The sequence below is a fragment of the Camelus bactrianus genome, chromosome 28 (assembly GCF_048773025.1).
Source record: "Camelus bactrianus isolate YW-2024 breed Bactrian camel chromosome 28, ASM4877302v1, whole genome shotgun sequence".
NCBI lineage: Eukaryota > Metazoa > Chordata > Mammalia > Artiodactyla > Camelidae > Camelus > Camelus bactrianus.
In genome coordinates this window covers 14,555,484-14,577,475 of record NC_133566.1, presented here as the reverse complement: position 1 = coordinate 14,577,475, position 21,992 = coordinate 14,555,484, and the positions used below count along the sequence as shown (strand labels likewise).

At 38.3% G+C, this 21,992-nt stretch overlaps 2 protein-coding genes across 3 annotated transcripts in view; one reads left to right on the top strand and one right to left on the bottom strand.

Annotated features, from left to right (window-relative positions):
• TSGA10 (testis specific 10) overlaps positions 1–13,361 on the bottom strand; it is a 61,262-nt gene extending 47,901 nt beyond the window's left edge. Inside the window, exons 1-2 of one of the 2 annotated variants that reach the window (XM_045519645.2) lie at positions 13,213–13,361; positions 6,068–6,196 (exon numbers count right to left, since the gene is read on the bottom strand). Coding sequence is in view for 1 of the 2 variants with exons in the window: in XM_010959056.3 (XP_010957358.1) it covers positions 6,068–6,196; positions 12,953–13,009 (186 nt within the window). In the remaining variant the exon portion in view is untranslated. The other variant, XM_010959056.3, reaches the window with a different exon arrangement.
• A 98-nt stretch (positions 13,362–13,459) lies between these two features.
• On the top strand, positions 13,460–21,959 carry C28H2orf15 (chromosome 28 C2orf15 homolog). The gene is made up of 3 exons (XM_045519648.2): positions 13,460–13,812; positions 14,399–14,518; positions 18,839–21,959. Exon 3 carries the CDS (start codon positions 18,909–18,911, stop codon positions 19,182–19,184), a length of 276 nt encoding a protein of 91 aa, XP_045375604.1. The 5' UTR covers positions 13,460–13,812; positions 14,399–14,518; positions 18,839–18,908; the 3' UTR covers positions 19,185–21,959.
• The last annotated feature ends 33 nt before the right edge of the window (positions 21,960–21,992 follow it).

Here is a 21,992-nt window from a genome sequence, read left to right as displayed (position 1 = left end):
ACAACTGTATACAGGTTTTTGAGTGGATATGGTTTTCATTTCTCTGGAATAATTTCCAAAAGTGCAATTGCTGGGTTGTATGATAAATGTATGTTTAGTTTTTTAAGGATTAAACTGTTTTCCAGAGTGGCTGTACCATTCCTTATTCCCACCAGGAACATATGAGTGATCCAGTTTCTCCTCATCTTTGCTAGCATTTGGTATCGTCATTCTTTATTTTACCTGTTCTTAATGGTATACATTGTTATTTCATCATGGTTTTACTTCACAATTTCTTGATGTTTAGAAAGGATGAACATCTTTTTGTGGGCTTATTTGTCAAAAATATATCCTTCGGCGAAATATCTCTTCATGTCTTTTGTCCACTTTCTAATTGGACTATTTGTTTTTTACTACTGAATTCTGAGAGTTCTTTGTGTGTCCTAGATACGATTCCTCTGACAGAAATAGGGGTTATAGCTTGTCTTTCCATCTTATCAAATAAAAGGGTCTTTCGAAGAGCAAAAGGGTTAAATGTTGATGAAATCCAAATTATCAATTCTTTTCTTTTACGAATCATGCTTTTGGTGTCATGTCTAAGAACTCTTCACCAATCACAAGGTCCTAAAGATTTTCTCCTATGTTACTTTTTAATAGCTTCATAGTTTTGGGGGATGGGTTTAGCTCAGCGGTAGAGCACATGCTTAACTTGGACAAGGTCCTAAATTCAATCCCCAGTACCTCCATTGAAAAAAATTGGTTTTTAAGTTTCATAGTTTTATGCTTTACATTTAAATCGATGGTCCATTTTGAGTTAATTTTTGTACAAGGTGTGAGGTTTGTCTAGGCTTAGTTTTTTCCCTAACAGATATCCAGCTGCTCTGGCACCATTTATTGAAAAGACTATCTTTCCTCATCAGATTGCACTTGCACCTGTCAAAATCATTTGGTTTTACTTGTGTAAGGCTATTTCTGGATTCTGTATTCTGTGTCACTGATCTGTGTCTATTCCTCTAGTGATAGCATCATACAGTTTTAATTACTGTAGCTATATATTAAATCTTTAAACCAAGGACAATGACTTTGTTCTCTTTCAAAAATTATTTTTGCTTGGATATTGATGGGAATTGCATTAAATCTGTGTATCAATTTGGAAAGAACTGACATCTTTACTATGTTGAGGCTTCCAATCCATGAACATCTGTTTAGCACTTCCTTGATTTCTCTTATTAGCATTTCATAGTTTTCAGAATTTAAGTTCATACTTATTTTGTTGGATTTACATCTAAGGATTCCGTTTTCTGTTTGAGTGATTGTAAGTGGTATTGCATTTTTAATTTTTACTTCCACATGTTAACTGATAACATACAAAAATACAATTAATTATGTTTGTCTTGTATTATGACCTTGTTAAACTCATTTATTAGTTTTAGTATTTACACTGTAGACTTTAGATTTTATGAGATTTTCTAAGAATTTCTTATAGACAGCATAAAGCTAGGTCATGCTTTTTTTAAAATCACCTTTCTGGTTTCTCTCTTTTTGGAGGGGGAGGTTGGGAAGAGAGGTAATTAGAAAGTCATGCTTTTTTAATCCATTCTGCCAATTTCTTTTAATTGATGTATTTAGACTATGTATTTAACGTAACTACTTTTATGTTAAAATTCAAGAGTGACTTTTTTGTTGTTTTCCATTTTTTGATTTTTCTTTGTTTTGTTTTACCTGCTTTCCTCTGGCTGACTTGAACATTTTTTTAGAATTCCATTTTGATTTATCCAGTGTTTTTGAGTGTATCTCTTTGTACAGATTTTTCGTGGTTGCTCTAGGTGTTTCATTATATATTCATAAGTTATCACAACCTGTATTTTACCAGTTCAAGTGAAGTGTAGAAACCTACCTCCCTTTATATCCCTCCCCATCCTGTATTAATTAAATAATTGTCTTAACTATTTCCTCTACATGCATTGAGAATTACATTTAACATAATTTAGAAAAGTAGAAATTCTATTGCATTTATCCATATTTTTGCTCTTCTTTTCCTTGTTTTATCACTTTCTTCCTAGTTAGAGACATTCCTTTAGCTATTCTTTTAGGGTCTTTCTGCTGGCAACAAATTCTCTTAGTTTTCTTCACCTGAGAATGTCTTAATTTTCCCTTCATTTCTGAAGGATACTTTTCTAAATACAGAACACGTAGTGGGCTGACAGTTCTTTTCTTCCAGTACTTGAAAAGTGTTGTGCCACTTCCTTCTGATCTCCATGTTTTCAGATCAGCTGTCATTTGAACTGGTGCTCCCCTATTAGTAATGAATTGTTTCTCTAGTTTCTTTCAGGATTGGTTTTTGTCTTTAGTTTTCACTTTGAACACAAAGTGTCTTGGTGTAGATTTCCTTGGAAGATTCCAGGGAGGTTTTCACTCCCTTTCTTTAATCTGTATATATGTCTTTTGCTAAATTTAGGGGACATTTAGCCATTATTGCTTCAAAATACTTTTTCATCCCCACACTCTCTTATCTCTCTTTTTCGGACTCCAATGATGCAAATGTAGATCTTTTGTTATAGTCCCACCTGTACCTGAGCCTCTGTTCACATTTTTTTCAATCCGTTTTCTATTGTTCAGATTAGGTAATCTCTGTATTTCTATTCTCATGTTCACTAATTCATTCTTCTCTCCTCTTCATTTTTTTGTTTGAGAACACTGAGTTTTTAATTTCAGTTATTGTATGTTTTAAAACATTTTTATTGTGGTAAAATACAACATCATAAAATTTACCATTCTTGCCATTTTTAAGTGTACAATTCAGTGGCATTATATACATCCACAATGTTGTGCAACCATCCCATATCCATTTCCAGAAATTTTTCATCATTACAAACAGAAACTCTGTACCCATTAAATAATTACCTGTGAATTTGCCTACTCTAGGTACCTCACATAAGTGGAATCATACAATATCTGTTCTTCTGTGCCTGCTTTATTTCAATTAGCATGCTGTTTTCAAGGCTCATCTACCTTGTAGTCTCATATCAGAATTTCATTCTTCTTTAAGGCTGAATAATATTCCATTTGTTTATCTATTCACCTGTCCATGGACATTTGGGTTGTTTCCACCTTTTGGCTATTGTGAATAATACTGTTATGAACACTGGTGTACAAGTGTATGTTTCAGTCCGTGCTTTTAATCTTTCGGGGACATACCTAGGAGTGGAATAGTTGATCATATGGTAATTATATATTTAACTTGGAGGAACTGCCAAACTTTTCTTCTACCATGGATACATCATTTTATATTCCCACCAGCAATGCACAAGAGCTCCAGATTCTCCAATCCTCACCAATACTTGCTGTTTTCTGGTTTTTGGTAATAGCCATCATAATGGGTGTGAAGGAGTATCTCACTGTGGTTTTGATATGCATTTCCTTAATGACTGGTGATGTTGAGCATCTTTTCATGTGCTTAATGGCTATTTGTATGTCTCCTCTGAACAAATGCCTGAACAAAATTGTCCAATTTTGAACTGGATTGTTCGTTTTTGTTGTTGTTGACTTGTAGTTCTTTATATAGTGTGAATATTAATTCCTTAACAGATATATAATTCAGAAATACCTTCTTCTATATCTTTTTTTGATAGACTTTACTTTTTTAAGAGTAGTTTTAGGTTTACAGAAAAAGTGATCAGGGTGTACAAAGAGTTTCCACATACCCCTTTCTCCATTCCCCTGCCCCCAAACACACACAGTTTCTCCTTATTTACATCTTATTTTAATGTGATACATTTGTTACAAGCAATAAACCAACATTGATAAATTATTAACTAAAGTCCAGTTTACATTAGGGTTCATTCTTTGAATTGTAGATTCTATGGGTTTTGACAAATGTATAGTGATATATATCCATCATTACTATATCATACAGAATAGTTTCATTGTCCTAAAAGTCCCTGGGTCTCCATTCACCCCTCTCCCTCCAAATCCCTGGCAACCAGTCTCTTATGTTTTGTCTTTCCCAGAAGGTCATAGAGTTGGAATCATAGAGTATGTAACCTTTTCAGATTGGCTTTTTTCACATAGCAATGTGCTTTTAGGTTCCTTCATGTCTTTTTATGGCTTAATAGCTCATTTCTTTTTATCAATGAATAACATTCTATCACGTATCACAGCTTGTTTATCTGTTCACCTATTGAAGAACATCTTGTTTGCTACCAAAATTTCCATTTGGCTCTACTTTATATCTTTTATTTCTTTGATGAGAATTTCTATTGTTTTGTTTGTTTCAAGCACACTCAGTATTGCTTGTTGAAGCATTTATATGATGGCTGATTTAAAATCCTTGTCAGATAATTGTCATATCTGATTCATCTCTGTGCTGGCATCTCCTGATTGCCTTTTCTCATAGAGGTTGAGGTCTTCCTTATTCTTGGGATAAGGAGTGATTTTTTTTTTTAATTGAGACCTGGTATTCTAAGACACTGGCTCTTGTCTTTTAGTAGGCTTCTTGTGACACTGCTTAAGCTAGAAAAGGGGGACTGCCTTGTTACTGCTGGATGGGAGTGGAAGTCTTATTTCTCCACTTGGCCTTCATTGACACCTTGGGAGGGTGGGGCTCCTTGTTACTGCTAGGCAGAAATGGGAGTTCAGGCTTCCCACTAGGCCTCTGCTGATACCACCCGAGCTAGGTAGAACAGAGGCCCCTCATTACTACACCCATGTATCCTTCACTGCCACTGTAGACGGGTAGACCTGCTACTGCTGGAGGGCGGTAAAGGTCCTGCCTATGCATTAAGTCTCTCTGACATCGCCCCAGCAAAGAGGAAAGGGGGCATCTCTTACTGCCATGTGAAGGTGGATTTCTAGGCTCCCCCTGAGGTCTCCATGAACACTATGGGATTGGGGACTTCCTTACTGCCTGATGGGCACAAAAGTCTTGGTTCCCCACTCAGCTTTCATCTCTGATGCCACCCTGGTAGGATGGGGGCCTTCTGGGGCAGGGTGGGGAGAGATGAAGCAAGGATGGGGCTCCTTGTTACAGCCTAGCAAGGGCAGATGTCCAGGCTCTTTACTCAGCCTTTGCTGGCAGGAACAGAGCTATAGGTTTTTCCCATGGTGTTTGCTTAGAGTGGGCAGTTATTGTCTAAAAGTAGTCTGCCTTTCTAGGCCACCCCATTCCTAGTCCTTTGGCTAGAGACGGATGACTTTTCTGAGACCTATTTTTGTCTGCACCCATTGTTTCTGGATGCCAGTTTTTCCAGTACTCTGCCTGGGATACAAGGAGCAAAAAGAAAATCCAGGAACTCACTAACTAGTCATACATTGTGTGCTGAGGCCCCTGGCCAGTCTTCCTTCTTCCCACCTTTCAGAGTGTTCTTATGTTTGTTTTATACATAATGTTAAGGGGTTTTTAGCTGTACTTAGTGGGAGAATAAGGAAAAGTGAGTCTACTCCATTTTCCAAGAAGAGGGATTTTCATTAATAGCCTTTATTAATACCACATGTCAGGCACCAGAACAGAAACAATACTGAACTTGGGAGTTCAAAGAAATCCGAGCTCTGTCACTCAGTAGTTAAATATCATAATTCTTTAACCTCTTGGAACTTTAGCTTTCATGTTTATAAAGTGGAAATAACATTACAATTTCCCAAGGTTGGGATGATTAAGGAAGATTACGCATTTGAGAGCACTTGATACAATACTTGGCACATAGTTTGTACTCACTAACTCCGAATCTATGTGCATCAAAATGGCTAACGCAAAAATGGAATGATTTTGGAGAGAGGAGGGTACAGTTCAGTGATAGAGTATGTGTTTAGCATGCACAAGGTCCTGGGTTCAATCCCCAGTACCTCCATTAAACAAAAATTTAAATAAACTAAATAAATAAATATATAAACCCCCAAAAAAATAAAATTAAAAAAAGAAATAAACAAGGCAGTAAAAAGTAATTTTTTTAAAAAGGAAAAAAAAATGGAATGATTTTACACCCATAAGATTTACATGAGCAATGAATTAGTATTTATTCTCTATCTTATTTTAATATAGGCCCCTGTCCCAAATTAATTCAGGGAAGTATGTGCATAAATTAAATGTAACCTGTAATTTCAGTGTAGAGATGAGTTTGTCTTGATTTCTCACTTCTTGTTCTAGCTGGAGAATATTCTGGTATTTTTCAGCTTCAGAAACTGGAGCCCCTAGACCAAAATCATGTTCTTTGGTGGTAACCTAGTGGAAAGAATGGGAATAATACAGAGACATTCAAGTTTAAAACAGTCTTGTGATTTCCCACAACAATCAAAATTCTGAAAATTAAGAACATTCAATCAAAAGATTGTTTTTAACCTTGTCTGATCAGTTAAAACGATTTCATCAAGATTTACTTTCTTAAAAATTTATATTATAAAGCCTTTCCTGTGGTTTTCAAATATAAAACTACAATATCAAACATGCTTTTCAAAAAAGACATACCCCATTGCTATCTAAGGAAACAGGGGTCAGCAGCAAATTAAGTAGTCTACTTCCAGGTCTGTGTTATCCAATATAGTTGCCACTAGCTACCTGTTTATTATTGTTTCCGTGTATTAACAAAAAAAAATGTGCTACCCACATCACAAAGGGCTAACTTCCCTAATATACAAATAATTTCTATAAATAAAAAAGGAAAAGAAATACCCTAACAGAAAAATTGGTCAAAATATGGATACTTCATAGAAATGGCTTTTAAATAGATTTAAAGATATTCAGTTTCACCATTTAAAGGGATACAAATAAAACAACACTGAGATACCATTTTTTAACCATCACATTGGCAAAGATCATAAAGTTGGATATAAAATTTAGCTTTCTTATACATGACTAGTGGCAGTGTAAATTGATACAATATTTATGGAGAATAGCTGTGTGAAATCTAGCAACATTACAAATACACACAGCTTCTGTACAAATAATTTTCACTTTAGCATACTATATATACTATTTTGCATTGTGCTTTTTTTACTCGGCTATGTATCTTAGAAACAGTATGATTTAGGGAAATAATTTGTTCTTTCTCTGAATCAGGGCTGCCATTTTGTTAAGAGAGAGAGAATTCACTACAAGCATCCTAGGTCTCTCCTGGCAACACGCTGCTATTCTCCCAAATCTAGGGCTTCGGAAATTATAGGATCTGGATCCCCCAGTCACTGACTGTGTTACACTCTGTGCAACCCAGCACTTCACAGTCTGACAGGTTTATTTTCCTTTTCCCTAAACAAGACACAAATCTGCTTTTTCTGTTCTCCATTCCAGCAGTTACTGACTCTCCCGGAACTTCAGCATTATATCTCAGAAAGTATTTCTAATTAAGAATCATTCTGGGCCTTTATGGGTTAAGGCTGAAATCCTAACTACTATTTCTTCCACAATTTGTTGAAAAATGTGTTCCTAGTTATAAACATTTGACTTAGTATAACAGAATCAAGTGACTTTTCACTATAGCAGTGCTTTTCAAATTTTAGTGAACATAAAAATCATTTGGGAATCTTGCTAAAATGCAGATTCTTATTCACAGTAGGCCTGAAATAGTGCACTTCTAAAAAGCTGGTCTGCTATTTGGCTAGTAGAGACTATTCCTTGAATAGTAAGGATATATTTTTTCTAAAATCTAAACCTGCCTAACACTCAGAGGTCCTCATGTTTGGTCCGGCCCCACTTCTCCAAAGTTAGCTCCTACGTAACACCCCCAAGAACCCCTGTGTGAAACACAAACTATTCTACACCTTCTTTATACATACACTCAGAAACATACTATCTTTTGTTCATGAGCCTTGCCATCTGCCCTCACTCTTCTGTTTAATTAAAGACACTTCTGAGGCTCAGTTTGAATTCCATATTCTCTAGGTTTTCTGTCTTCTCCATCAAGAAGTGATCACCTCTGCATTAAGACTTCTGTGTATATCACTTATAGAACAATTTATGTAGCTATTTATTTTTTCTGGGTATGTCTTCCTCACACACTTACTAGAATCTTAACAAGTAATACCCTACAGCGTTCTGTATTCCCACCAACCTGCACAGAGTTCTTCAGATAACAGGAAGGTACAATACAAACTGCAGAGGCTGATAATGAACCAGTGTACTAAAGCAGAGAAAATGGAACTGTCCGTCTTTGGTAAACTGAAAAGTTAAATGGGTATTCTATAAAATTAACTACCAGGCTAGTCTAGATATTAAAAGCAGAAAAAGACCAGGAGTCAACGCAATAACTGTGAGCAGTCATATTAGAGTTGCTACTTTCCCTGCACTAGATTTTGAGGCAATAAAAAGGGAAAGAAATCAGTGTATCTGAATTGCCCACGCCTGGCTTGCCAATTTCTCCACCTCAGGCCACCTAAATTTCTTTCACATTCCCGTGATCTTTCAATGGAACTTTGAATGGAACTTGTGTCCCTGTACAGATCTCAGAGAAAGCAAGGAAAGTACTTTGTAAGCAGCAAGTTGTCATCATAAACACCCAAGCCAGAAGCACAGTCATTCGCAGTTGGGACACAAGACAGTGGTTAAGAGCATGCTCTGTAGAGTCAGACTGCTTATGTCCTGCCACTTCTGAGCTGCATGACCATGGGCAAGTTACTTCTCTGGCCCTGGCTTCCTCATCTACAAAGTAGGCATGATAATAGTGCTTGCATCATAGAGTTGTTGTGAGGATTAAATGAGTTATTATATGTAAAACACTCAGAACAGTGCCTGGCAATAAATAATAAGTGTTATATATTATTATTATTTACAATTACTACTATTACTAATTCCTCTCACTGACTCAACTTATCTTATCAGCCATCACATCCTACCAGTCTTCTCATTACAATCTCTCTCAAATACATTTCTTCTATCACTACTATCACTGTTTGAGTTCATACTATCAGACTGTAAGTCATTTATTCACTTACCAGACAAATTTACAAACAGCTAGAATAAGGATCAACCAATATTAGATTTGGGGGACAGAAAGATGGAAAACAAATAAAAACTTACAATTTCAGCCCTCAGTGAATCTAGAGAAGTCCAGAACAAATAAATCAGAAATTACACTACAGCATGATTAGTGCCACATCAGAGGGAGGAACAAGAAATACAGAGAGAAGGACTACAAAAAAGTATTTCTGATTTCTACTTCCCCTCAAAAGACTCAGGATATATCTTCCATGTTCCCCTAAACTATGAACATATCTCCACTGCAGAACTTAACACATTAAATTGTGTTCACTGGATGTCCAGAGTCATCACAACTGTAACATGTTAAAACAGACCTCTTAATTCCCCGACCTGCACACCTGCTCTCAGCCCTGCCTCCACTCTGCTCCCTCCCACTCTTTCCCATGTCAAATAACACCATCATTTTTGTAGTGACAAGTTAAAAACCAAGCAGTTATCATTGTTTCCTCTTACCCTGAACCTCATCAAATCCATCAACAAGCCCTTTTGGGTCTACCTCCAAAATATATGCCCAATCCATCCACTTCTGTACATTTTTACTATCACCTCCTTGGTTCGGGTCTCCATGATCTCTACATAGATTACTGCAACAGTCTCCTGGCTGGTCTTTCTGCCTCTACTGTTGCTCCCTACAACCTGTTTTCCAAACTGAAACCGTAAAAATCACTTTAAAATAATCAGATCCTGCTCAAAAACACTCCCATGGCTTCCCACAGCAATAAGAATAAAAGCCAAACTTTTTAAGATCCTACGTGATTTGGCCCCTGCCTTCACTTCCCTAAACAGACCTAGTGCCCTCTTCTTTGTTCACCCACCAGCTTTATCGGTTTCCTTTCTGTTCCTCTACTGTGCCAATCTCCTTCCACTTTGAGGCCTCCTCCCTTGCGTTCCCTCTGCCAGGAACGCTCTCTCCCCTAATCCTTTGCACAAACGGCTCTTTCCTCCCCTCAGCATTTTGGCTAAAATATCAGAGGGCCTTCCCTAACCTTTTACCTAAAATAGCCTCTCTCCTGTAACTCTGCCATTAGGTTATTCACATTCAACACTATATGAAATTATATCACTTACTTCTTCATTTGTTTACTGTCTGCCACCCTCTACCAGAATGTAATTTCCAAGCGATCTAGGCTCTTGTCTGGTCCCTGTTATATCCCTAGTGCCTAGAAAAAGGCTGAGCACAAAGTTAGCACTCAATAAGACATTTCCCAAGTAATGAATTTTGATGATTTAAACAAAGCAGTTTCAACAGTAGGGATGGGGTATGAGCAAGTCTGAAGAGGACTAATAAATGAGTGAGTAGTAAAGAAAAAGAAACAGAATATGTAGACTTCTTTTAGAAAGCATGATTCTAAGAAAAGATGTAGAGCGAAAGTTGGAAGAAGACCAAGGTTGTTGAAGGGTCAATACAAGAGGAGAAAAACTTGTGTCTTAATTCTCTTCAAATCAAGGACCTCTTTCAGAATTAAGCAAAAGCCCTGAGTCTTCACCTCAGGAAAATACAAACACATACAAAACATTACAATTCAGGGGGTTCAAGAACTCCCCAAAGTTCTTGTACTCCAAATTAAGAATCCTTACAGTATACACACAACGAAGATTCCCAAGACATGGGTTAACGTGAAATAATGGAGAAAGGCCACTAAGCTCATAAGAGGAAATCCAGGTAAAGGATGTGCACTGTCCTTTGAGTCAAGACAGAAAAGCAAGGTTGGGTGAAGACTGAGATGAGAAGGGGTAGAAATTTGAAGAAGTTCCTGCCTGGCAGAATTTTAATTTCAGTGAAATAGGAGGTAAGACCACATGCTAAAAAGAATCATTAGAGTTGAGCAAAAGACCAGGCATATAACATGTGCTCAACAAACATTTACTGAATATTTTGATAGAATAATTGAAAATACTGGAGTACATTATATGAAATTCTGAAATCTGGTTCCACAAAAGGTCAACTTGTTCTCTCTTTATAAAATTGGCTCCAAAAGTTTAGAAACATAAGACACTTTGAATTAGAAAGGAATAGCTTCACTAACAGAAGGATATAGAAAACCACATAAAATTTTATGAGTAATTTTGAGATAGGCTTTGTATTTATAATAAAAATAAGTGAATACATGTTTTGGAAATTCACTTCAAACAAAATACTAAGGCCACTTGTTTAATCTTTTTAAAAAACAAATAATCTCTCCAGTCAAACCCAAGCTCCTCACTTCTCTTCAATCCAGACCATGCTGTAAAGAAATAACTTGCCTTTTTTAAGGAGCAGAAAACAATGGCCTTAGGAGAAGTATCATTTATCATTTCCTCTTGGAAACTTAAGAAGGGGTTAAATAGTGTAGTCAAGAGGCTTTTCTGAACCAAAAAAATTTAATAATATAGACTGATGTTAATAGCATAACTAAGACAAGCAGAACCACCTTACTAACTAGCTTATTTCAAAAGATTATAGGGGGGTACACGTACAAGAAAATTCCCAGCAGTGTTGTTCCCATTTATCAAAAACTGTAGAAATCTTGGTGTCCACCAACAGTACAGTAGATAAATTGCGGTATACTCTTACAGTGTAACACCAAACAACAGACTAATTGCAGGTGACAACGATAAATCTTAAAAACAATGTTGAGTCACGAAGCAAAATACAAAGGAATACTTAGTACAGTTTCATTTATAAGAAGTTTAAAAACGAGCCAAACTAGTATGTGCATGTTCACACACAAAGATGGTCAAACTATAAGGAAAAACAAGGAAGTGGCTATCACAGAAGTCACCATAGGGACTACATCTGGGGACAAAAAGGAGCGTATGATGGGGAAAGGGAATAAATAATAAAATCTGCTCTAATTGCCTCTGTATATGGAGTACTTTAAAAGCAGATTATCCTAAAACAAACTGAAAAGGAAGCAACTGAAAAAGAAGTCAGACAAAGAGCCTAGAGCATACCTGCATCTGATTATATGCCGGGCTATAAGCAGTGATTTTTTTTTCAGAAGGTAAACAACATATATTTTGGAAGCTGCCATTAAATAATGCTAAAATGTATACTGTTTAAATATTTCATGAATGTACCTCCCTAGTTATGTCCCACTAATTAAGACTGAATGGTTTAGTTCACTGATCAATTAAAATACAAACAAAACTCAGTTTTATCCTGGAAGCAGATTTGAATAATGTGACACTTTCCTTTTATAGTTATAACTTATTCTAGTTTCAAACTGATTATTCTTCGATTTATTTCCTTACAGGTTAAAAAAAAAGTGTACTTGAAATTCTGCAAACCCGTAGAGGAAATTTAAAACAAGAAATATTCTGATATATAATGGTCTGGAAAGGAAGAAGGAAAACACAGAGACCCTATCACTTATGCAAACTTTTCCTGAAACCACTATCCTTGACTTTATTTAAAGGACAACAACAACAAAAATGTATTCCCATACGTAGTTAGGTATCAGGTCCACGACCGCCACAAAGTTATTTAAGTCTCAAATATTTTTTGAAAAGAAAGCCAGTTTACCCTGCCTTTCTTGTGTATAATTTCTACAGTAATTATATGAGATTTTCATGCAAATGCCTACGTAATCTGGGCCCTTCACCTCCCAGTCTATAAAGTGGCTTGGAATTGAGAGACTGGGAGTGAGGAAGAGCCAGGTTGAACTCCCAAATCTGACTTTCAAATTCCTCAGCTCCACTCCAGAGCGTATCTAAACAGAACAGTACCCCCAACAACCAACCGGAGAGCTGCGGCAGGAAGCGAAGCGGTCACCATAGGAACTGGGCTCAACCCTAAGCTCCCAAGAAACGACAACAGGGGCAAAACTTGCTCCCAGAGGGCCTCCCGGGACCGCAACTCTGCCCGCTACTGTCCCTCACAGCGGCTCCCGCAGAGAATACCCACCTCAGGGGTCGCCCGCGGCCCCTAACCCCCCCGCCACACCCGCCCTCCTGCAGCTGCCCTCACAGAGACCTTCGGGCTCAGGAGTTGCTTTACCCCAACCCAGCGCATCCCGGTGCTTCTACCTGGAGCTGAGGGTCCCTCCCCGGGGTCCTCGGCCTGTCGTCCTCCCCGGAGCTCATCTCGCTGACTGCCGGGACCGGGCCTCCGCCGGGGATCCAGGTCCCTCCCCGACTCCATCCTCCGCCCCTTTCTCCTCCCTTCCCACCCCAAATCGACCCGGCCCCGCCCCAGGGGGCGGAGGGAGGCGGGACCCGGCGGGAAGGAGGCGGGGGCGGTTAGCGCCGGTCGGCGCCGCCGTCGGCCCCGCCCTCACGCTCTGTACCTGAGGGGGCTTGTCCTCCACCTCTCCGGCGCCTTCGCTCCGCTTCCGTCCCGCGCGCCCCAAGTCCCCGTGCGCACGCGTACCTGGCTCGACACTCCCTCTAGCGGGGACTACAAGCGGTGCGCGCGCACCTACGCACGTAGCGACGCGTACGTCCACCTTACAGGGCGCCCAGCAAAGGCCTCTTCCTGGTCCATCCGCGCCGCGCAGGCGTACGCCCACGCAGCGTCTAGACGACCCACCCGAGCGTCCTGTCTCCTAGTAACCAGCAGCTACCCTCTTTCCCAAGACTTTTCCCTTACTCCCTGCGGGCGGCGGCCGCACCTGGGCGGGACGCGCATGCGCAGGGCTATATTGCCTCCGGCCACCTTCCCTTAGCTCTGGAGCACCTGCCGCTTTGCTGCGGCTTTTTTGTGCCACTTTCCCCGGGGATCGGGTACCACTCTGGACCCACGTTCAGTGAACTCATTACTCCCTAGAGTTGCTCGTGGGCGCTGGGAGGGCAGTGCGCTCTCCCGCCGCAGTCAAGGGCCGGTTTGCGGGGAGCATCCAGGTCCGGTACCACTGCTGCCTCCTCGGGAGAGAGAGCCGGCCTGTTCGGTGAGCACCGGCAGCCTGCAGTCTGGGGAGCCTGCGGCCCCCGGTCCTCGGCACGATCCAGTCTGGGCTGAAGCGGGGAGAGACAGAACTAGCAATGAAAGCGCAGGTTTCTCACCGGTATACCTACCTTCTCCACAAGCCAGGCCTTCTCCGAATCCCCTTTTCGGGGAAACTAATGATGGTTAACAAAAAAAAAAAAAAAAAAAAAAAAAAAGGAAAAAGTGTATTATCTCACTCGACATTTAATGTTGAATCGATTGCTTTCCTGTTTAATACCATTTAAACTTGTCTTCTGTCAATTAGGAGCCTTCAGTCTGGGAACACTCATTTAACTTAGCCAGGTGTAATATTATTTTTGGCCTTCCATCTATGTTAATATTGACCACATTACCTAAAAGTGAAGAAATGAGCTTTTTAGTAAAAAAGAATGAGAACTGAATTATTCTGCCAAATTTTTGGAGCCCAGCTTAAGAAGAAATACTGTCTTTTTAACATTTCTTAGTGTTTAACGTGTTCCAGTTTTCTTAAATAACTCAAGGGCTGCTGAACTCTAATGGTGGCTTTATCTCCCTGTCTTTTCCTACAGATGAAATAGATAAACTAGGTTTTTTATAGCTGTCCTCTGATGATCTTGACATAGTATTCGCCTGTGTATTCCAAAAGTAATCTCACATTTGAAGAGACTAACAATTCCTGGTTTTGCCAGGTGAGTACTCATTTTCCCCCCACAATATATTATTGGCAGGCATAAACACATTTTATATTAGAACAAATTTCACTGAATTACATTTAAATATGTGCGATATGTTTTTCTGATCTCTCCTCTGATTTTTTAGCCCTATTTGTGCCAGTACATTTTCTCATATTTTGTATCATTTATTTTCAGATATACCTTGCAAGTATAGCTAGATGGGAAAAAATTAAATTGAGTTTCCCTGTTATTTTAGATAAAGAAGTGAGAGGTCCCAACAGGTACATTTCTTGCAAAATACAATTATACCTAACTGGTAAAATAAGTTACAAAGAAGCATGAGCTCTCAAAGACCGTCCTGAAACAAAACAAAGCATAATCTTATTTCCTCTTTAGATACTACGATTATTTTGAATAAAATGTTCTCATTAGCTAGCATTGTTAAAAAAAAAATAGGGAGAAGTGTATAAACCTCAGAACTCTCAGATGGAGTCGAAGGTCTGCAGGGAGAAGTGAATTATTAATATAGGAGGTAGGAAGGTACTTCCTTTAGGGAAAAAACATGAAAAGGTTAAGCATTTATGTTTGCCACCTAGATTTTACTGAAGATTCTTTGGAAAGAATGTAGGGAAAAGATCATTTTAAAACCAAACCAGGGTGTGAAGATTTTCCTTCTATTGACTGAACTATTGACTATTGACTCCCTCCCCCAGCCCAAGAAAGTGAAAATTTTCTTCCCTTTGTGGATATGCAGAGTGGTGAGTGCCCCATCCTATCCCATGAAACCCTTTTATTTAGTAGGTTTGCTCTCTCGGTTGTGACAGATACTCCTGTGTAAGTCTAAGTTCTGGGTTTCTCCATCATTTCACAAGCTTCACTGCAAAAACCTCTGTTTTGCCTTTTGCCTTCCTCAGTACCTCCCTGATCCCCTAAAAAAAAATCTGGGACTCAGTTACACACATTAAACTGCTTGTTGTTCTACAGCTAATTGATGCTCTGTTCGTTTTGTTTTTTAACAGGACAACTTATACTGATTTATCTTAAAGCTCACTCTTCTTTCCTTTGGTTGTGTTAATCCCACCTACAACATTTATTCATATCAGATTTGTATTTTTCATCTCTGGAAGTTTGAATTTTTAAAAAATATCTTCCATCTCTCACTTATCATGCTCATGCTTTTTTCTACTTTCTTGGAAGTATGGAATATATTTAAAAGAGCTGTTGGTTGTGTACTAATTCTATCATCTGTGTCATTCCTGGGATTGTTTCTATTAACTGACTTTTTTTCTCCTGGTTATGAGTCACATTCTTCTGCTTGTTTTCATTTCTGGTAAGTTTTTACTGGCTGCCAGACATTGCAGATTTGACATGGTTGGGTGCTGGAGGTTTCAGTTTTGGTTTTTCTTTAAATATATTTAGGCTTTTTTCTGAGATGCAGTAAGTTTATTTGGAAACAGTTTGGTTCTTTAGAGCTGCCCTGTTGAAAATAGTAACTACTAGCTACATGTGGCTATTTGAAGTGATGATAAAGAAATTAAATAAAATTTAAAAGTTAGTTCCTCATTGGTACCCTATACTTTTCAAATTCCAACAGCCAGCTTTCCCTGGTGGTTCGGTAGAATTCCACTTGCCAACACGTACATGTGGCCAGCGGCTACTATATTAGTCAAACATAGAGAATATTTCCATCATTGCAGAAAGTTCTATTGGACAGACTTGCTTTAGAAGCTTGCTCTTAAGCTTTGTTAGGTCCAAAATAGTGTTTATTGAGGGCTAATTTGACCCTATTACTGAGACAATACCTTTCTAAGAACTCTATTCTTGGTCCTGTGTAAGCTCTAAGGACTATTCTGCCTTCTCCTTTTTGGTGTTTTTTCCCCAGGGCCCAATAGTTTCCTTACGCACATTCACTGATCAGTACTCAGCCAAAGAATTGTGGGGTATCTTCTGCAGATCTCTGGAGCCCTTTCTCTTGCTGCACCTCTCTCCTCTCTCCACAAATTCTAGCCATCTTGGCCTCCACAAACTTTCTTCTCAACTCATTGAAATGACCAGACTCAATCTGTGTTCTCCCTATTTGTGCTAAAGCCTGAAATTCTAGGCAGTGAGCATTCATAGGACTCACCTTGTTTTATTTCTTATTCAAAAAATCCTTCTGCACTATAAAGTGACAAACACATTGTCCTACATTTTTAAAATCGCATTTATAGTTGAACCATTAACATTTAGGTCTCTACTTCATTTGGAGTCCACTTTGGTATGTAAGATAGGGATCCTGCTTTATTTTTATCCACATAGTGAACCAGTGTTCACACTAAACTTATTCTGTTCCATGCCTTTTGCTGTATGTTGCCACTTTTATCATATGTGAAGCTCCTGTACATACCTACATCCAAGTTGGAGCTCTGTCATGTTCTATAGGTCATTTATTTGCTTCTGCACTTGTACTAAACTTTTTTTTATTATTTTGACTTTGTAGCGTATCTTAAAATATGGTCAGGCAAGTCTCTCTGTGTGTGTGTGTGTGTGTGTGTGTGTGTGTGTATCCAAATTTATTTAGTCCTTATGGATCTTTATTCTTCCATATGCATTCAAGGTGCCTTCCTGAATGGCAACCCGAATACCAGGTCAAAGAGGTCCCCAATAGACTTCTTCTCCTCTCATATCCTCAAGAGCCCAGAGAGGTTAAGCTGAGACTCATAGGACCAGACCTACCCTATTGCATTTAATTCTTTCTCAGTCCCTCTATTAGACTGAAGCTTAATGTGCTAGTTGATAATCACATACATTATCATTATTTTACCTTTGTTGATTTCAAATGTGGTATGTTTCATTGTTCTTTTAGTATTTCCAACTTCATTCTTTTGCATGTGGATAGCCAATTTTCCCAGCACATTTTGTTGAAAAGACTGCCTTTTCCCCTCTGAATGGTCTAAGCAGTCATAGGTCTATTCAGATTTTCTGTTTCTTATTGACTCAGTCTTGGTAGGTTTCGTATTTCAAGGAATTTGTCCATTTTAACTAGGCTATCCAATTTGTTGGCATACAACTGTTCATAGCACTCTTATAATGCTTTTTATTTCCATAGAATCAGTAGTAATAACCCCTTTCATTTCTGATTTAGTAATTTGAGCTTTCATTTTTTCTTAGTCCATCTATCTAAAGGGTTGTCAATTTTGTTGATCTTTTCAAAAAACTACTTTTGTTTTTAATTGATTTTTCTCTTTTGTTTTTCTAGTCTCTATTTCATTTATCTCTGCTCTGATCTTGTTTCCTTCCTTCTGCTAACAGTGGGTTAAGTTTGTTCTTTTCCTAGTACCTTAAGCTGTAAAATTAGGTTGCTGATTTGAGATGTTCCTTGTTTTTTTAATGTATTCACAGCTATAAGTTTCCCTCTTAGCACCGATTTTCCTTCATCCCTTAAGTTTTTATGTATTTTTATTTACTTCCATCTGTCAGTATTTTTTAAAATTTCCTTTGTGATATTTTTGATCCATTGGTTAAGAGTGTGCTGTTTAATTTCACAAATTTGTGAATTTTCCTGTTTTACCTCTGTAGTTGATTACTGACTTCATCCCATTGTGGTCAGAGAAAATACTTTGTATGACTTCCATCTTTTAAAATCTACTGAGACTTAATTTGTGGCCTAACATATGGTCTATCCTGGATAATGTCCCATGTGCACTTAAGAATATGTATCCTGTTGTTGTTGGGTGGAGTGCTCTAAACATATGTTAGATCTAGTTGGTTTATTGTGTTAAGTCTTCTATTTCCTTACTGGTCTTCTGTCTGGTTGTTCTATCCATTATTGAGTTGAGTTTGGAGTCTCCAACTGTTATTGTACAACTGTCTAATTCTCCCTTCATTTCTGTCAGTTTTTGCTTCATATATTTGGATGATGTATTATTAGGTTGGTAAATGTTTACTGTTGTTTGGGCATCTTTATTTTTTGTCCAGAACATCTAACAGAGTGTTTGGCCTTCAATAATTATTTCTTTAATCCATTAATAATAAATTAAAAGTTTTTGATAGTAAGAATCCTAGAAAAGACTACATAGAGAAATTCTATTATTTTTGCAAGGTGATGAAATATAAAATCTGGTAAATTCCTTTAAAAAATAAAAAGGTTTAAAAAGGAATTTAAAAAGGAATTCTCAGAAAGAGAATCTACAGAACCTACAAACCCTCCCCAACAGAAAATGTAACTCCTGAAAGGTGGAAGATTTTACTTGATATTTTTGCCATCATCACCATGAAATTTCATTAAAACAAACACTGCCATGAAGTTAGTTGACATTCCCACTGTATTCACTTGTTACCATTTTCTTCCCCAAGGAATCAAGTTGAAGAAACGCTTCTACTACTTAAAGAGGTGCCGGCAAACGGTACTTATTAAGCTGCCCCAATGGGATTTCCTCTTAGTAAATCTGCTACTCGAGTATCTGCTATGCGTGCGGATTCAAAAGTGGATGATCACTTAATGCAAGGAACTGAGAAAAGCAAATTGGAACCAGTGACTCGGTTATTTCAAAACACCAAGAAAGTAAGATTAGAAGATACAAACCAAGAAAACTTTACAAGGAGTAAAGACACTGGAACAGGATCTTTTTCAGAGAAAGCCTTGGGTTCGGTGGTATATGTGAAAGAAAGTGATGGGATAGAAATGACAGATGTGGAATGAAGTTATCCGTGTATCTGACCAAAGAAACCAAAATTTGCTTTTGACTAAGAGGGCATGTTGAATGAGAACTTAACCTTATTAGGAAAACCTGACAAAATGAAGGGAGATGATTATTTATTTTTTACTATCTATAAATCTATAAATCTACAATTTTTTATTGTCAAAAATCAGAATTTTTGTGTAACAGTATTTAAATGGCACCAAAACATTCTAATTATAATGTATTTCCTTAACAAGTGATCAAAAAACAGTGCCCAAACGATTTGACATCAATATTTCACATTATTTCTGGTGTATTGATTTTGTATGTTGGAGTTCCAATTGGGGGTTTTGCTTTAGAATACATTATTTTCCTGCATTTTTGCAGTTCTGTTCTTTAAAAGATCACTGCAGGTAAACTCTGTAAAAGACTGGTAAATTACGTACCTCAACATGAATTTCACGTTTCAAATCATCCTTTTAAAAACTTTTTTTTTTTACCCACACTGAATTCATTTCCATTACAAAATAGTTATTTCCACGTGTAACACTTTATCTTGCAGATGTTACCATTTTATACCACCGATATTTAATATAAAGAAAACAGCCTACTATTAAAAAAATTATTGTATATATGTATCAGTTTGCCATTCTGACTGAAATATCTAGTATTTGGAAACAACAGTATTGTCTCAAATAATGTTAGATGAAATTAAAATCATTTGTGTCTGGCCATATAGTGACTAGCTGTTTCCATTATGTATGTTCTGAACATTCTCCTGTACTTTAATCTCTAATGATCTCTAATGACCAACTAGAGTAATCTCCTTAATAGTCACAAAGGGATATTCAAAGGAGAAAAAAGCATCTTCTTTTAGAGGAAGAAATATTTTCTAAATCAGAAAAATACTAAACAGATATAATGTATTTGTAGGGCCTAGAATTTTTTAAAAAATCATTGAGTGGAACATAAGCCAATAAGGTGATGCCTTTTATTGTTTATAGAACATAATTCTTTGGGAGGGAAAAAATACACAAATCATCCATTTGTTCATCGAGCCTGGCACTGTGCTTGGTGCTAGGGATAGAGTGGTGAACCAAAGAGCCACTGCCTTCATAGTGTTTACTGTCTGTCTACTGAGCAAAATAGAACATCAGACAGTAATTACATAAGATACAAACTGTGATGTGCTGTGAAGAAAATTAAAATGTTTAGAGAGACAGAAAAGAAGATATAAACAAAACTTGATTTTTAAGGAAGGCTTCTCAGAGGACATGACATTGATAGCTTTTGCAGTGACATGGTTGTCCAAGTGAGATAGTGGTGATGGTGTCGAGGTGAGAAGGGGACAGAGTCCAGGTGAAGTCTGGCAGGACACAGTGATGGTTTGGAAGTGGGAAGTGAGGAAGAAGAGGCTGGATGCACGGAGGCTCCCTGGGGAAAAGAGTGAGTACGGGAGCTCAGCTTTTGAACATACCAGTTTCCAAGGCAGACAGCTGTATGTATGGAACGAAAAATACAAATTTTGATGGTGTGTACAGAAATACAGAAATGGTATTTAAAGCCATGGGAATGAATGAGGTTGTGTATGGTGAATGTATAGTACTAGATAAAGCAACCCCAACATTTAGGAGCTGGTAAGCACAGGGGGAGCTGGCAAAGGGGACCGAGGAGTTGACAGTGAGGTTGGTGGAAAACCAAGACAAGCTAATGTCAAGACTGGCCATACAAGTCTCTAAGGTGGAGGCAGTTAACTGAAAGGGCAGATGAGGACTGAATCTAGGTCCATTGGACCTAGCAACATGAATGGCACTAGTGATCTTAGCAAAGCCACTTTTTTCTTTAATAGGCGCTTGGCTCAGATATTTACAGACCGTTTTTCTACTTCTACGAATGTCCAACAGGAAATTTGATGGTTGTGTTGGATGCTGAATTTGGGACGATCCTTCATTGTGTGCAATTCCACTGCCTTGTAGGATGTCAAATGTGGTAGCACAACCCAGCCACTGAGATGGTAAGAAATGCAAACATGAGTTATCCTCATTAAGAACTATTGCTAAGACATCAGAAAAGTGGAACCCCCAAATCCAATCCAAGCCATAGTTTTAGCAGCATATCTGGAAACGGAAATCCACAAAGACTTCCTGGAAGGGGTGGAATGGAGCAAATTTAATTGGGACAGCAGCCTCACTTAGGTGTCTATTTGTTTTATGGAAGAATTCTACAAGCAGAATCCTACAGTGAACATTTTTCAGAGTTCTGCTGTTGTTGCTGATAAGAAAGTAGATTTTCCATATGAAAATGTAGTTCAGGAGAAAGAAGGATGACTAACAGAGACTTTAAATTCAACCTATCTATGAAATAAGGGCTGTAATACATGCAATGGTATTGGGTCTAACGGTGGTATCATTGATGCCAACAATAATAGCTATCACTTATGGAGCTGGTGTGTGACTGGCTTAGCTGAGATTCCCTGGATGCTGCTTGAGACAAGGACTCAGATGCACTTGATTTTTGAGAGTGTGCTCTAGGAAAAGTCTGTAAGGGAGTAAGAGAAGTAGGGGGAATGACTAAGGATGAGGGCTCAGATAAATTGAGCCATAGAGCATTGTGGAGGGAACACACCACACAGCTGTCCCACTGTCCCACTGTCCCACTGTCCCACTTAAAGGCAAGGGGTGGGACTACTGCACCCCTAGACCAATCAGGCACTCGTTACCACATCCAAGCCAAAGTAGGGAGGCTGGGGGGCAGGGAGGTGGTGTGAACCACTCAGGTGTCTCGGTGCCTGATCACTCCTTCACTCACACCTGCTGGAGAATGGATGC

Bases quoted from the DNA above. Each gene is read 5' to 3' on its own strand.
- C28H2orf15 (XM_045519648.2), top strand. From the start codon at position 18,909: ATGGGATTTCCTCTTAGTAAATCTGCTACTCGAGTATCTGCTATGCGT.